This window comes from Saimiri boliviensis, chromosome 7 (assembly GCF_048565385.1).
Source record: "Saimiri boliviensis isolate mSaiBol1 chromosome 7, mSaiBol1.pri, whole genome shotgun sequence".
Lineage (NCBI taxonomy): Eukaryota > Metazoa > Chordata > Mammalia > Primates > Cebidae > Saimiri > Saimiri boliviensis.
The window spans coordinates 96,106,411-96,123,348 of record NC_133455.1 but is presented as its reverse complement, the minus strand read 5'-3'; the positions used below and the strand labels follow the sequence as shown (position 1 = coordinate 96,123,348).

The window sequence follows — 16,938 nt, the reverse complement described above, 5'->3', positions numbered from 1 at the left end:
TTTCAGTATTGCTAGGCTTTGATGAACATTTGATACTTGAAACCAACCCAAGAGTCACATCTCAAGTTTATTCTACTATCATCCATATAGATCTTCTTTTTTTATATATCAGCCTTCACTGCTATAGAGTGCAGTATTTTTCAAAATAATGCTCAGGATAATCAATCCACAATGGAGTACCTTTCATGTAATATCAGGATAAAAATCTGGCCTTTTGAAAAACTATCAGCATACATATATCAGCTAATTATATTCTCCTTTCATGAGTTGATCATTAAGCTGGAAGAAATACTTAGGAGCTTATTGTACTCCATCAGGCAGCAAAAAAAACTTCCTAAAACTAGCTAAAAATCTGAAGATTGCTGCTTTAGCAATTGGTATTTCTAAATTGCTAGGCCTCAAATCACCTTTGTAAAACACACTCTTGAGTAATATTATCTGTATATAAAAATGTAACATGAAACCATTGTTTTCTTTAAAGCCACAGAAACCTCTAACAAATTGATTTGGGGTTCAGTTAGATATTGGAATGCCCTCTTCTGTGTACCTTGAAAGAAAACAAACATTTAAATCTTAATACAAAATCAGTCTTGTGTTAGAAACTAAGCCTTTATTTTAGAAATAAGAAATCTTATTATATTTATGAAAAGAATCTTAGCATTATTAAAATTAGTAACATAAATCATTATTTTTCAATTTCAAACAATTCTTTTATAAAAGCATTAAAACATCTTTTCATCCTATAGGACATTTCCTTTGAATTAATACCAGCACCAACAAAAACAACTATGTCATGCAAGAGGAGATATGTATATTATCTATACATTAATGCTAGAATTAAATGGGAATAAAATATTAAAGAGAAATGGCTAAAAAAATTATTATGAGGACATAAAATATATTAGGTATTATTTTCTATCTTAAAATCTTCAAAGAGAATATTTTTGCCAGAAGATGCAACTACAAAGAATATTTAAATAAATGCAACAAGGAAGAAAGCAATTAAGCACATTTTTAACCCATAACAGCATATCATTATAATATACTGAATATACATAAGAATTCTAGTAAATTTACTATTATTTTCTAAAAACTCTGCCATATACCAAAGCTACTAATGAAATGTCTATATAAAAGTTAAATACATATATTAATATTAAAATGTTTTAACATGAACCATAAATATACTCTCTGAACACTGTCAGCTTGTGCTTAGCTACATTTTCTCATTTCTTACCATGCTAATGAAATTTTCAACATTTACTATTGTTTTCTAAGGGCAAGTGAAATTCTACGTCCTAGGTAGAGATTTTAGAATATTACTTGTTCTTAAGGATTTCCTGCCCTCCAGTGGTATCTGCCTTAATACTTTCACTGCACCTTTCAAGGTTGCAAAGAGAAACATCACTTCTACATGTACATTTTGAAATTAGATTACACTGTATGGCAGCATCTAATTTTTCCTCCATTACAGATTCACTCTCTGTTTGTATCCCTACATCATATCTTGCAACCTGCAGAATGCAGTTATTACTGGTTTTGTTTTGCAAGATGTGTGCTGAATTGCACTGTGACTGTGTAAACTGATCTGTATTACATTTCACTGAGAACTGGTAGAAATTCTCATTCTGTTTATGAATTTTGTCATTGTTTTTAACAATCCTATCACCTGAAAGTTTTTCCATCCTTTCTACATAAAAATTATTGGTTGTTTCTTTGGTTTTGATGGACATCCTATTTGAATCTTCAATTTGCTGTGATATTTGATCTTCATCTTCAGAAAGCTAAAAAAAAATTAATAATTTTGCTATAAACCATGCTTAAACTTAAAAAATACATTCAATCACTTCAAAGGATACATGCTTAAAATCCCTACTATAGAAATTTTCTAAATACAGAAGAGAGTTTGGCAAGTTACAACTCAAAGCAGGTATATCATCAAAGAGTCTTCAACCAATTATCTGCCATACCTCCCGGGAGGTCATGAACTTTAAAATAGCATAACAGTAATATTTGTAATAAAAATGCAAAAAAGCTAAAAAGGAGAAGGAACTTTTTTCTTTTATCAGTCCCTCTAATCATAGGCTATATCATCTCTCTACCCTTTCACACAGAAGAAATGATATGCAGCACACTCTTCCTTTACTTAAAAAGAGTGGAGTAGAAGCAATACCTTTGAAGGGAACAGCTAATACATGTAACCTGTTCAGTTATTTATTAAATCATTAAGTAAAAAATTAACTATTTGTGTATGTTTTATGGGCCCAGTCCAATGAATTATATATCATATATACACATAAATACATATGTATTAAATAATGTATATTTAATATCTATTACTTATTATAATTATATATTTATAATTTAATATCTATATTGATATATATATCTTAAGAAGATAACATAACTTAAGAAGAACATCAGCTAACAGGAAATCAAATAAACAGAAAAGTTAAGTAGCAATATGTATCTCAACTGTTACATAAAAAGTCAAAATAAGAACTTTTTAACACATCTAGATTTTAATTTTCTAATAAATTTTTCAAACTTTGTGAAAAAATTATTTCTTAATTACTGAATAAAAATACTCTTAATGAAAATCTTATAAAAGTGTTGATTATTCAAGCTAAAAATGCAAAGTTAATATAAAAAACTAAATATAAAATGGAGTATAGGCTTTAGCTGATTGACACTGAAACGTCAGAAGTAAGCATATGAAATAGCATTAAAACTGGCTGAGCACACAAGCTCAATGCATTCATTTATTCAAATAAATATTAATTTAGCATCTATAATGTGACCCTCTTGGAGCAGACATTCTGATGGGTAGAAATGACATTAGTGAAAAAAATCATACACTTGCAAATATAATTACAATTTGAGAAAAGTGCTATGAAGAACAAATATTAGGCACTTTGAACATATAACTTACAGGCCTAATTAGAGTGGGGAGCCAGTGAGGGACTTTTCTAATAAGTGACATATTTAATGAGACCTGAAGGACGAGTAAGAGTAAGGTAGAGGAAACAGACTGTATAAAAGATCTGAAGCAGAAAAGACACTGAAAAGCTAAGGAAAGTGAAATGTCAGTAATGTGGGGCAGGATGAGAGAGGGAGGACACTATCAGAAATTAAAAGTGTTAGCCAGGGTCATATTGCACATGGCCGGTAGTCACTGTAAAAAATATTGATACTAAAGTAAAATAGGAATCCACTGAAGAGTTGCATATGAAAATAACATGATTCAATTTATGTTTGCAAAAGATCATGATAGTTGCTAACAAGAAGAAAGTGGATCAAGAGTGATAGTAGATATATTTCTTAGGAAACAATCACAATAGTTCAAGACAAGACATTGATCTGATTAGATGAAGTATCAGAATGAACTGGTTGAAGGAGGCAGACAAGACAGAAAGGACAAAGTGAAGTACTAAGTTTCTGACATGAACATGTGGGTAGACAGAAAAGGAATCTACTGATAATGGGAAATGCCAGAAAAACTTATTTGTGGAGAAGATCAGGGGTATTCAGTTTGAGGAATGAAGAGATGGAGATTTTTATGAAATATCAAAAATATGTTCAACGAAAAATTGGACATCTAAATAAAAATGAGGTTAAGAACTGTCATCATGCAGACAGTACAAAAAAAATCACTGGCATCTGCAACATCACCTAAGGTTTAGAGTGCAGATTAACAGAAGAAGATGATCCTGTGTCAAACTCTAAACATTACATTTATATAGGGGGAAGAGTAGAGGAAAAGTAGGCAGAGGTATAAAGTAGCATTCAGAGAAGTATGAAGAAAAACAAGACAATGTGTTATCACAAAGTGAAGAGTTAAAATGTTTTTTTTTTAAATAATCATTTATACCAATATTAGGAGTTCTTATGAGATAAATTCAAAAGTATCCAATAAATTTAGCAACAAAGAAGTCATTGGTGTCTTTAGCAAGGGCCGCTTGGATGATGAATTAGAGACAAAAGGTAGATGAAATGAAGATGAAAGAGTGAATGAAGGAGAATTCCATTTAAACATGTGAGGTATCAACAATGGAGAACTCCCACGCAGAATATACTGTCACTACAATTATTCTGGTTTCAGATTTCAATAACATTTTACAGTTTTCCACATCTAAACCTAAAGACTTTATTTTTAAATCTATTTTTGGTTATTTTACATTTCTAATTACTCTGAATGGGTTCTTTTAAATGGCCTCTTAAAAGAAACAAAATTTATCTATATTCATTTTATGTATTATATACCGTGTGTATACACAGTTGACCCTTGAACAACACAGGTTTGAGCTGCACAGGTCCACTTATATGTGCATTTTTCTTTAATAAATATATTAGAAAACTTTCTGAAGATTTGTGACAATTTGAGAAATTTCAAAAAACATAAGAAAAAGTTAAGTATATCATGAATACATAAAATATATGTAGATACTAGTTAATTTTATAATTTACTACTGTAAAATATGCATGAGTCTATTATGAAAAGTTAAAATTTATCAAAATTTATTCACACAAACACAGGCCATTAAGTGGCACATTTATAACCAAGACAAATGTAAACAAACATAGAGAAGTGCAAACAAATATGCAGTATTCAATCATGACTGCATAAAACTAACTGTAACACATACTGTGCTACTGTAATAATTTCATAGCCACGTCCTATTGCTGTTGCGGTCTCTCCAGTAAATTGCAAACATTGGTAAAAAGTGACCTCTTGTGGTTCCTGCATATTTTTCACTATGTTTAGTGCAGTAACATACACCTTGAATAACATCAGGGGAGCCACATAAAATGCCACTAATGACGCTGGCAGCACTTCCAAGAAGCAGAAAAAAGTCATGACATTCATTAACTGCTGGAACTGCTTGGTGTGTACTATAAATTGGGATCTGCAGCTGCAGTTTCCTGTCATTTTAGGATATATAAATCCAGCATAAGGATCATGTACCAAAGGACAAATAAAACATGTTCTCACTCACATATGGGAACTAAAAAAGTTGATGTCATGGAGATTGAGGGTAGAATGATAGAGATACCAGAGACTGGGAAAGGTGTGGGTGTCAGGGGGTGGGAGGGACGAAGAGAGGTTGGTTAATGGGTACAAATATACAGTTAGAAGGAATAAGTTCTAATGTTTAATAGTAGATTAGGGTGACTACAGTTGATAAAATGTGTATATTTCAAAATAGCTAGGAGATAAGTCTTGAAATGGTCCCAACACAAAGAAATAAATACTCGAGGTGATGGATATCCTAAATTCTCTTGCTTGATCATTACACATTCGAGTCATGTAACAAAGTATTTTATACCCCGATTAAATATGTACAAATCTTATACATCAATAAAAATAAAAGTTAAATCTAAACATGCTTCTTTAGTGATGCAATTTGAGTTATATTCTTTCAAAGAATTAAACTGTTTAACAAATAGATAACCTTGTAATCTAGTGTTGACAACACATTATTTAGTGAATTTTTTTTTTGAGACAAGGTCTCACTCCATTGCTCAGGCTGGATTGCAGTGGCACAATCACGGCTCACTGCAACCTCAAACTCCCAGGCTCAGGTGATTCTCCCATCTCAGCTTCCCCAGTAATTGTGACTACAGGCGCACGCCACCATGTCTAGCTAATTTTTTGTATTTGTTTTTGCCATGTTGCCCAGGCTGGTCACAAACTCCTGGGCTCACGCAATTAGCCACCTCAGTCTCCCAAAATGCTGGGATTACAAGCATGAGCCACCATGCCCACCTAAGTGATATTTCTTATCTTTGTTCATAAGTACTTATCATAATATGTTTCTGTATACACATTTAAAATGTAAATCTAAGCAGGATCCTTTAGAGATGCATTACTTGCTCTTTTATTTCAGGAAATGAAGCTAGTTAACAAATAGAGAACACTGTAATATAATGTTGAGAACACGCTACTGAAAGACAGTCAACTCCTCCTCCTTAAGGCCTCATTTGCATGAGTTTATATATACACTAGTAAAAGTTAAATTTAAGTACAGTTCTTTAAAAGAAGAAAAGGAAACTTGTGAAGGAAAATGTACTTTTTGTGAAATACCTTTTAATGATGTATTAAAAATGTAGCTTTTATGTGGGTGCAGTATTGCTATGAGAAAGGCAGACCTTTAGACTCTAATATGATTCAAGATTTGTGAAGCCATTTTATGACAACTTAAAGCAAAAAGAAGGTGAAGGATCTAACGCTGGAGAATTTAATGCCAGCAAAGGATGGTTTGATAATTTTAGAAATAGGTTTTGCTTAAAAAACGTAAAGGTAATAGGAGAAGCAGCTTCTGTGGACCAAGAAGCAGCAGAGACATTCCCAGATTCCATTAAAGAAAATCAATGAGGAAAAAGGGTATCTGCCTAAACAAGTTTTTTATGGGAACAAAAGTGCCCTATTCCAGGGGGAAAAAATGCCACATAGGTTATTTATTAGTAAGAAAGAGAAGCAAGCACCAGAATTTAAGGCATGATTGGAATAGGCTAACTCTACTGTTTTGTCTAATGCAGTCAGGTTTATGAGCAAGATTGCCCTTATCTATAACGCTGCTAACCCTGAAGCTTTGAACGAAAAGATAAACACCAATTGCTAGTTTCTTCGTAACACAACTAGAAGTCTTGGAAAACAAGAACCCTTTTTCTGAATTGGTTCCATCAGTGCTTTGTCCCTGAAATCAGTACGTGCTTTTCCGGTAAGGGACTGCCTTTTAAAGTTATTTTGATATTGACAATGGCGCTGGTCACCCAGAATCCCATGAGTTCAACACCAAAAGCATTAAAGTAGTTTATGTGTTTCCAAGCACATCTTCAGCCTCTAGATCAGGGGGTCACACTGACCTTTAAGGTTCATTATACATTGTGCTCTATGGAAAGGATGGTCAATGAAATGAAAGAGAACCCAAGAGAGAGAACATCATAAAAGTCTGGAAGGATTATACCATTGAAGATGTCATTACTGTTACAGAAAAAGCCACGAAAGTCATCAAGACTCAGAAAAGAAATCCCTTTAGGAGAAAACAGTTCCAGATGTCTAACATGACTTCATAAAATTTACAAGAACTCATTAAGAAAATCATGAAAGAGATTGTGGATACAGAAAAAAAAAAAAGGTGAAAGGTGAAGGGTTTCAATGGAACTTAGAAAAATTAAAGAGCTAACAGACAACACCAGAGGAATTAACAGAAGACAACTTAATGGAGATGAATACTTAACAACAGTTATAGACAACAAGGAAGAAGACATAAAAGAAGCAGTGCCAGAAAACAAACTGACAGACAATCTGGCATAAGTGTTGATTATTCAAGACCCTTTTGACTTCTTTCATGACATAGACCCTTTTATGATACAGGCTGTGAAGCTAAAGTAAACAGTATAATAAGGATTGGTGCCATGTAAAAACAAACTAGAGAAACAAAAAATCAAAAGTCAGACAGAAATAATGATGTATTTCCATCAAGTTACACCAAGTATGCCTGCCTCACATTCTACCTCCTCCACCCTCTTCTGCCTCTGATACCAATCAGACAGCAAGACCAACACTGCCTCTCCTTCCTCTTCCTCATCCTACTCAATGTGAAGATGATGAGGATTACAATTCTTACAATGATCTATTCCTACTTAAACAGTAAACATATCTTCTCTTCCTAAGATTTTAATAACATTTTCTTTTCTTTAGCTTACTTTATTGTATACAGTATATAATATATACAACAAACAAATACGTGCTAATCAATTGCATATGTTATCAGTAAGGATTCTGGCTAACAGTAGGCTATTAATAGTTAAGTTCTGTGGAGTCAAACGTTTTACTCAGATTTTTGACTGGGCAGCATCCCTAACCCCTGTATTGTTCAAGGATAAACTGTACACACAAAATGTGTGTGTGTGTGTTTGTGTGTGTGTGTGTGTGTGTGTGTGTATACACACACACATATATATGTTGATAAAAAGTGTTTTGAAAATAGCAATGAAAGCATTATTTTTATAAATGTGAGGAATGGTATTCATTTACATTTTTATTTTATTTTTATTTACATTTTTCTTTCCTATGTTTTTAAATAGCTGTAACATTTTTGTTTACTTTTGTTACTATTTTTGTTTATATTAATTTTTATTTCCACTATTTATTGACTCAACATTTTTATAAGGTAAAGCTAGACTATGAGAAAAACAATTATTAATATAGCATAAATTAATAAGCAAAACAAGCATAACTTACCAAATCTGAACTAGAACTGAAACAGCTCTCTGTTGGCCTTGGAGAGTAACTGGTAGACCCACTACTCTGTGCAGAATCAAGAGCTGAAAAATAAAGTTTAATACATGAATAATTGTATTTATTAATACTCAACAACATACATATCCCAAGCAGGAGTTATCTGCTGATAAAACAAATTTAGGTAACAACACACAGCACTTTAAAATGTGACAAAATTAATTAAAATTATGGATACTTGGCACCTTACAATTCTGACAGAGTTTATGGGTTTATTCTACTCTTAAAAGATTTATATCCACAAATAAAATAAGCATATATAATGTAAGTGAAGAAAACAGAATAGAGGAAATTGGATTGATTTTTCCAACATACGAATTATATTTTATGAACAAATAATTTAAAGTGTTAACCTGAGGGAAGGAAGAGTTATCCAAGTTTATTAAGTCCTAACACATCAGACATTTGCCAATCTAGTAAATGAAAGTTTACTGTGCAATCAAACCCTGTGAATAAAACCTATTCAAAGCATCCAGTTTGATACATTTTAAGTATCTGCTTAATATTGTTAGTTTACAATGGCAAATAAAGTTTTAAAATGAGATTGGGATATAGATCATGACTCTCTACTATGTCTAAACTACAAAGAGCAACCATAGCTTCAACCACTCCTGTTCCCTTGTCTATGAAAATGGGTCGGCTATCAAGAGAAGCAAAAGGCTGCAGAACATGAAACAACAACACATACCAGATTACATGTCCTCCTATATGCAATAAACCATGAGTACCTGAGGCCATGATTAATGCTCTCTGTAATAGAATCTAGTTTCAGTCAGCGGAGAGGCAGAGGAGAACTTAGCTGAACTCTGATACTCCTGATACTCTTATTTCATCATTCTAGAAGGAAATTTATACCCCACAAAGCAGGTTTATCCCTGACAAAAGAAAGCAGACTACACAAAAGTGAAGGGTAGGATATTACTACTAACAACAGAATTTAAGGGTATTTCACCCCAGTAAGGTTCATTCAGTCCATAGGTACCATAAATCTACAGTCATCAGAAAGAAAGAAAACTGTCTGTTGAATGAATGTTCTCACCTTTAACAGTGCAGAAAAGGGCATGCAAACAAAAGTAAGTACAAGTAAACACTTATTTTGGGGACTATGGCCTTATAGTAGACTGTGAAGTGAAGTAGTGTGATGCCTCCAGGTTTGTCATTTTTGCTTAGTCTTGCTTTGGCTGTGTGGGCTTTTTTTTTTTGGTTACATATGGAGTTCGGATTTTTTTTTTTAATTCTATGAATAATAATGGTGGTATTTTGATGGGGATTGCATCGAATTTGTACATTGCTTTTGGCAGTATGGTCATTTTCACAATATTGATTCTACCCATCCATGAGCATGGAATGTGTATGGCACTGTATAAAAATAGGCACACAGAACAATGGAACAGAATAGAGAACCCAGAAATAAACCCGAAGACTTACAGACATCTGATCTTCAACAAAGCAAACAGAAACAAAGAGGGTAAAAGAAACCCTTTTCAACAAATGGTTGGCTAGCCACATGTAGGAGATAATTGACTAGCCACATGGAGGGATAATTGACTAGCCACATGGAGGGATAATTGACTAGCCACATGCAGGAGAATGAAACTGGATCCTCATCTCTCACCTTATAGAAAAATCAACTCAAGATGGATTAAGAACTTAAACCTAAGACCTGATCTAACAATATTAAGCAGATACTGAAAATGTATCAAACTGGATGCTTTGAATAAGACCCAAAATTACAAAAATTCTAGAAGATAACATGAATAACCCTTTTAGACATTGGTTTAAGCAAGGATTTCATGACCAAGAACTCAAACGCAAATGAAATAAAAACAAATATATAGCCAGGACCTAATTAAACTAAAGAGCTTTTACACAGCAAAAGGAACGGTCAGCAGGGTAAACAGACAACCCACAGAGTGGGAGAAAATCTTCACATCTGACAAAGGACCTATACCCAGAATCTACAAGGCACACAAACATATCTGTAAGAAAAAAAAACTAACAATCCCATTGAAAGGTGGGCTAACGGCATGAATAGACAATTCTCAAAAGAAGATATAGATATACAAATGGCCAACAAACATACAAAAAAAAAATGCTCAGCATCACTAATGATTGGGGAAATGCAAATCAAAACCACAGTGCAATACCTAACCTTACTCCTGCAAGAATGGCATAATCAAAAAACCAAAAGCAGATGCTGGCGTGGATGCAGTCAACAGGCAACACTTCTACATTGCTGGTGGGAATGTGAACTAGTACAACCACTATGGAAAACAGGATGAAAATTCCTTTAAGAACTAAACATAGAACTACCATTTGGTCCAGCAATCCCACTCCGGGTATCTACGGGAAAAGAAGTCATTATTCAAAAAACATACTTGCACACACATGTTTATAGCAGCACAATTCACAATTGTAAAATCACGGAACCAACCCAAATGCCCATCAAACAACAAATACATAAAGAAACTGTGCTCTCTATATATGATAAAATATTATGCAACCATAAAAAGGAATTAATTAACAGCATTTGCAGTGACCCGGATGAGACTAGAGACTATTATTCTAAGTGAAATAATTCAGGAATGGAAAACCAAACATTGTCTGTTCTCACTGATATGTGGGAGCTCAGCTATGAGGAGAGAAAGGCATAAGAATGATACAATGAACTTTGGGAACTTGAGGGGAAGAATGGGAGGGAAGAGAGGGATAAAAGACTACCAGTATGGTGCAGTATATACTGCTTGGGTGACGGGCGCACCAAAATCTCACAAATCACCACTAAAGAACTTTCTCATGTAACCCAATACCACCTGTACCTCAGTAACTTATGGAAAAAAAATTTTTAAAGAAAACTAAAGCGTAACTACTTTATGTAAGGCACTGTCATAGTTACTAGGGACACATGGTCACAACCCTCAAAGTGTTCAGAATCTTTTAGTGAAGAAAGATATAAGTTTTTTTAAGTCACAAAATAAGACGTAACATCACAGAAGATACAAAAGTGGTAGACAGCTAAGTGTGATGAACTCTAGGGAAAGAGATTTGGTGACAATTTATATAGAAAACACAAATATAGAGAGTAGGTTTTCAATCATAAACAATTTTCAGAGGCAAGATGAAAAACATATGGGACAGAGGGAAAAGAATGTGCAAATATTTTGAAATATTATTGGAGGTACATTTTAGATCATCCATGATGTCACCTAAGGATGAATTAAACAAAGGTGAGACAATAAAATCAAGTCAGTTATAAGATTAACTGAATAAGTTTGAAGTGATTATGATCTGCAATAAAGCAGTGAAATTGGGATAGAGAAGAAGCAAAAGACTCAAGTTCCAAGAAGGCTTTCAAGTGGCCTCAATTTTTGCCTTTATGTACATTTTAAAACTTTTGTGTATCTGGTATAACATCAACATCAAAATCTGATAAAGATAGCACATACACATACACACTCTCTCTACAGGGAAATCTCACTTATGAATACCAATACAAAAATCTTATAATTAAAAAGTATTAAATTTTTTAAAACAACAGAATAAAAAGAATAGCAAAGAATCATAACACATAAGGACTTAATGAAATTTACTATAGGAATGCTAAGATGGTCCAAATTTGAAAATCAATTAGTATAATTCACCATTTAAAAAGATCTATATCAAAATGAAATACACCTCACACCTCTTAGGGTGACCACCACACCTCTTAGGGTAACAAAAGAAAATAATAAATATTGGCAAGGATGTAGAAAAATTGGAATCTTTTTGCACTGCCGGTAGGGATGTAAAATGGCAGCAAGTATGGAAACAATAAGAAGATTTCTAAAAAAATAAAAATAAAACTAGAACTACCATATAACCCAGCAATATAACTTCTGAGTATATATCTAAAATAAATGAAAGCAGGATCTAGAAGAGATATTTGTATACTTATATTCAATGTAGCATTATTCATAATAGCCAAGAGGCAGAAACAACCTAAATGACCATCATTGAAAGAATGGATAAAGAAAATATGGTATCCACATACAAATGAATACTATTCAGCAATGAAAAAGAGGGAAATCTTGTTATATACTACAATGTGAATGAATCTAAAGGACATTAAGCTAAGTGAAACAAGCCAGTCACAAAAAGACAAATACTACATGATTTCACTTGCTAGGTATATAAGTAGAATATAGGAACAGAAAGTAAAATGGTAATAGTCAGGGATTGGGGGGAGTGGGAGATAAGAAATTGTTGTTTAGGGGTGTAAGAGACAGGACGAGAGTCTGTTGCGCAACAACGTGCATGTTGTTGACAATATTGTATTGTATACCTGGAAACTGTTGAGAAGATAAATTTTATGTGGCATGCCTTTTTGCAACAATAATGCAAAAAGACATATGGATAAAATTAATAATAATTCCCACAGATGCTAAAAATCATTCTCTCCCAAATTACTGACTCATCAAAACTACCTCACAAGAAAAAAAAAAAACCTCTTAGTAAAATGAAAAAAACATGAGCCTAAGCCCCAAATACAGAATCTTAATATAGAAACACAGGATGTATATTCATGCTAAAGTAGCTGTGTGTGTGTCAAAAAGCACAACAGATAAATCTAACAAGAAACATGCAGAATCTATGTGAGGAAAACTTCAGGAAAGTGCTTAAAGGTGTTTTAAGCAACTACTAAATATAAAAAACTAGGCTGAATTAAAGAAAAGACATCCCATGTTCTTAGATAAGACTACTCAACATCAGTAGGATAATAATTCACACTAAATTAATACAGACAGTTAACAGTTTCCTAATAAAAATTGAAACTTTTCTTTTGGAGTTAAGCAAGTTGATTTAAAAGGTTAAATGAAAAAAGAATTCAAGACTAACCAGAAAAAAACCACATTGAGATTCCATCTCACGTCAGTTAGAATGGTGACCATTAAAGTCAGGAGACGGGCCGGGCGCGGTGGCTCAAGCCTGTAATCGCAGCACTTTGGGAGGCTGAGGCGGGTGGATCACGAGGTCGAGAGATCGAGATCATCCTGGTCAACATGGTGAAACCCCGTCTCTACTAAAAATACAAAAAATTAGCTGGGCATGGTGGCTCGTGCCTGTAATCCCAGCTACTCAGGAGGCTGAGGCAGGACAATTGCCTGAACCCAGGTGGCGGAGGTTGCGGTGAGCCGAGATTGCGCCATTGCACTCCAGCCTGGGTAACAAGAGCGAAACTCTGTCTCAAAAAAAAAAAAAAAAAAGTCAGGAGACAACAGATGCTGGAGAGGATGTGGACAAATAGGAATGCTTTTATACTGTTGATGCAAGTGGAAATTATTTCAACCATTGTGGAAGACATTGTGGCAATTCCTCAAGCATCTAGAACCAGAAGTAGCATTTGACCCAGCAATCCCATTGCTGGGTTTATACCCAGAAGATTATAAATCATTCTATTATAAAGACACAGGCACACATATGTTTATTGTAGCACTGTTCTCAATAGCAAAGACTTGGAACCAACACAAAGGCCCATCAATGATAGACTGGATAAAGAAAAGGTGGCACATATACACCATGGAATACTCTGCAGTCATAAAAAAGGATGAGTTCATGTTCTTTGCAGGGACATGGATGAAGCTAGAAACTATCATTCTCAGCAAAATGACACAAGAACAGAAAGCCAAATACCTCATGTTCTCACTCATAAGTGGGTGTTGAACAATGAGAACCCATAGACACTGGGAGGGAAACATCACACACAAGGGCCTGTTGAGGGGGTGGGAGCCTAGTGGAGGAATATCAGGGGATGGGGGGATAGGGGAGGAACAGCATTAAGAGAAATACCTAATGAAGATGATGGGGTGATGGATGCAGCAAACCACCATGGCACATGTATACCTATGTAACAAACCTGCATGTTCTGCACATGTACCCCAGGACATAAATTATAAAAAAGAAAAAAAACATTGTCCAAAGGCAAAAAAAGAAAAGAAACTGGACTAGTATTTTATATATTAAAAAACATAAATCATAAAAAGTTTCAAGGTATTCCATCAGACTAGATAACATAAAGGACTATGCTAGCACAGAATACCTAAAAGAGTACCAGATCAACATGAAACTTCTGTCTGTAAAAAGACAGTATAGAATTAAAAGATCACTCAAATATGAAGTATTTGATACATACAACCCTACAAGCAGTCAGCATTGAGGACACTTAAAATACATATAGGATGAGATATAGACACATCCCAGAAGGACAACCAAACTTCAGAAAACGAACATGAGCAAATGACATTTCACAAATGAAACATCAACGGCCAATTAACCTAATAAGTAATCAGAGAAATAGAAATTAGAACTACAATGAGCTATCAGATTACCAATAATAGTAAAAGACTGAGACACTGTTAGTGAAAACATGTAACAACTAAGACTCTTACGCCTTATTAAGTGGCGTACAACTGGCACAACCATTTAGGAAAATAATTTTGCATTACCTTGAAGTTGCAAACATGTGCATATCATATGTCCAGCAATTCTACTCTCAGAAATATATCCTAGAGAAACATTTTATATATGTGTGCAAGGAGAAATGTCAGCAATAGTCCAGGTAGCATTGTTCATCATAGGAAAATACTCAAAACAACCTAAATATCCATTGTTAGAAGAAGCATATGTTGTGATATATTCAAACAATAGAATGCTGTATAGCAGGAAAAATAATGAATGTACTAGAGCTACAAGTTTCAAAGTGGATGAACCACGAAATATAATACTGGGTAAAAAAAAAAAAAAAAAAAAAGGAAGTTGGAGAAAACATATAGACCTGGATTAATGCGTACAAAGTTCAAAGTAAAGCAATGAAAGTCTGTGTTATAACAAAAAAGAAATTCAAGATAATAGTTACCTCTAGAAGGCAGGATATGAAATACAATTGAAGAAATCTTCCAAAGTATTATGTATTGTTTCGTAAGCTATCTAGTGAATACAAGGCTTATCTGTTTTATTATCTGCTGAATTGTGCATATGCATTAATGTACTCATTATGTATATTTAAGAAAATATAAAGGTGATTTTAAGGAGTCAATTGCATTAGTGGTACTAAAATATCTAGGATATATATTTGTTGGCAAACAAATAAAAGATCACTTAAAATTTAACTGATTTCTATTTGTTAGTTTTTCATATAAAATAAAATTAACTTATACTGTTATACTGACAGATTTTCTCAGTAGATGTTGGCCTGCTTTTTAAAGAACACATTCTTCCTTCTTCTATCAGAATCTAGGAGAAAATCAAAATGTTAACAATTCCTAAGTATACATAATAATATTCACTTATATCTACCCTATTTACACCACCGATTCATTTTATAGTACTTTTCTTTTACATTACTTCAGTTCAACATGGTTTATTTTAAAACCACAAAGAAAAAATAGTCTGTGGTGAACAATAAAATGAAACTCAAATTGGTTTAAAAACAATAAGGAACAGAATAGACACTTGCCAAGAAATGAATTACTGACAAAATGAAAAAGCTTCTAGTAATCATAGTAAAATACGGCTAAAGACAGACAAGCATAGTAAGGCAATTTGGAAATTTGTTATTCTTTACTTAATTCCCTAAGTTAGAGCTCTCCTTAGATAAATTTCTTAAATTTTCTTTAGGGCTTACTATATGAATCATGTTTGCAAATATACCATGGGCTTATAGAAATTTATTCTATATATTCTCTATTGGTAGGATATACCATTATAGATAGACAAAATAAAGGAGAAACTGTCTAGCTGCTTGCCAAACTTGACTCCTTTTTCTCTTGGACATACAGCTAGAGTATATTTCCCAACCTCCCTTGGAATTGGTTTAGACATGTGACTTAAGTTCTGGTCATAGGCAGAAGTAATGTAAACTACTGCGGGTCCTGGTCCATAAAAATCTTCCCTACAATCTTCCACTTCCTTTTCCCTTCTGCTCTCTGATAACAATGTATTTATTAATAGAAGCCACTAGTTTAGGGCCTGAATAACTACATGGAGCAGAACCCTTTCCCTAACCCCACTATTTTATCATTTAAAAATCTTTTCTCTTCAACACAGGACACATTCAAGCCCCAAACCTGCAACAAGAACACAAAACTTTCAAGAAAGCTCTATAGACCCCAAGGCAGGCCTGTACTCCAACGATCTGTTTGAGAGAACAGCAATGATCTTCCCAAAGGATAAGACACTAAGTTATTCATGAGCTTCCTCCATCCTCCAGGATGGCAAGCCTTCACAATGCATGCCTAGCAGTATTTTATAGATGCTATGGATCAGAAAAGCTATATCTCCTATTTTTCTCTTTTCAGAATGTGCTTTTTATTGCATTTATATGGTCTTTGCTCCAATATTATATATGTTTTCTTAATGTATCTATTTTCCTATTTGTTTGCTTTCAACCTTTATTATATTCTAGATATGTTTCTTGTAAATGATATGGATTTTTTCTTCATAATTTAATACTCTTTCAATCTTGAAAAGAATTAAGATTCAATATATAAATTCATACTCAATATGTTCATTGCTAAGTGGGTTTCACTCCATACACTTTATATAGAATGGCTATTTCATTTCTTCCCATCTTGATCAGGTTTCCCAGTGTGACATCA

The 16,938-nt window shown here is 33.5% G+C and overlaps 1 protein-coding gene across 2 annotated transcripts in view; it reads right to left on the bottom strand.

The window, feature by feature from the left end:
• Positions 1–669: 669 nt before the first annotated feature.
• REDIC1 (regulator of DNA class I crossover intermediates 1) overlaps positions 670–16,938 on the bottom strand; it is a 74,847-nt gene continuing 58,578 nt past the window's right edge. Inside the window, exons 11-13 of one of the 2 annotated variants that reach the window (XM_074403078.1) lie at positions 15,511–15,574; positions 8,249–8,331; positions 670–1,784 (exon numbers count right to left, since the gene is read on the bottom strand). In XM_074403078.1, the coding sequence (XP_074259179.1) occupies positions 1,320–1,784; positions 8,249–8,331; positions 15,511–15,574 (612 nt within the window). In that variant the 3' untranslated portion in view covers positions 670–1,319. The remainder of the gene's footprint in view (positions 1,785–8,248; positions 8,332–15,510; positions 15,575–16,938) is intronic. The other variant, XM_074403079.1, reaches the window with a different exon arrangement.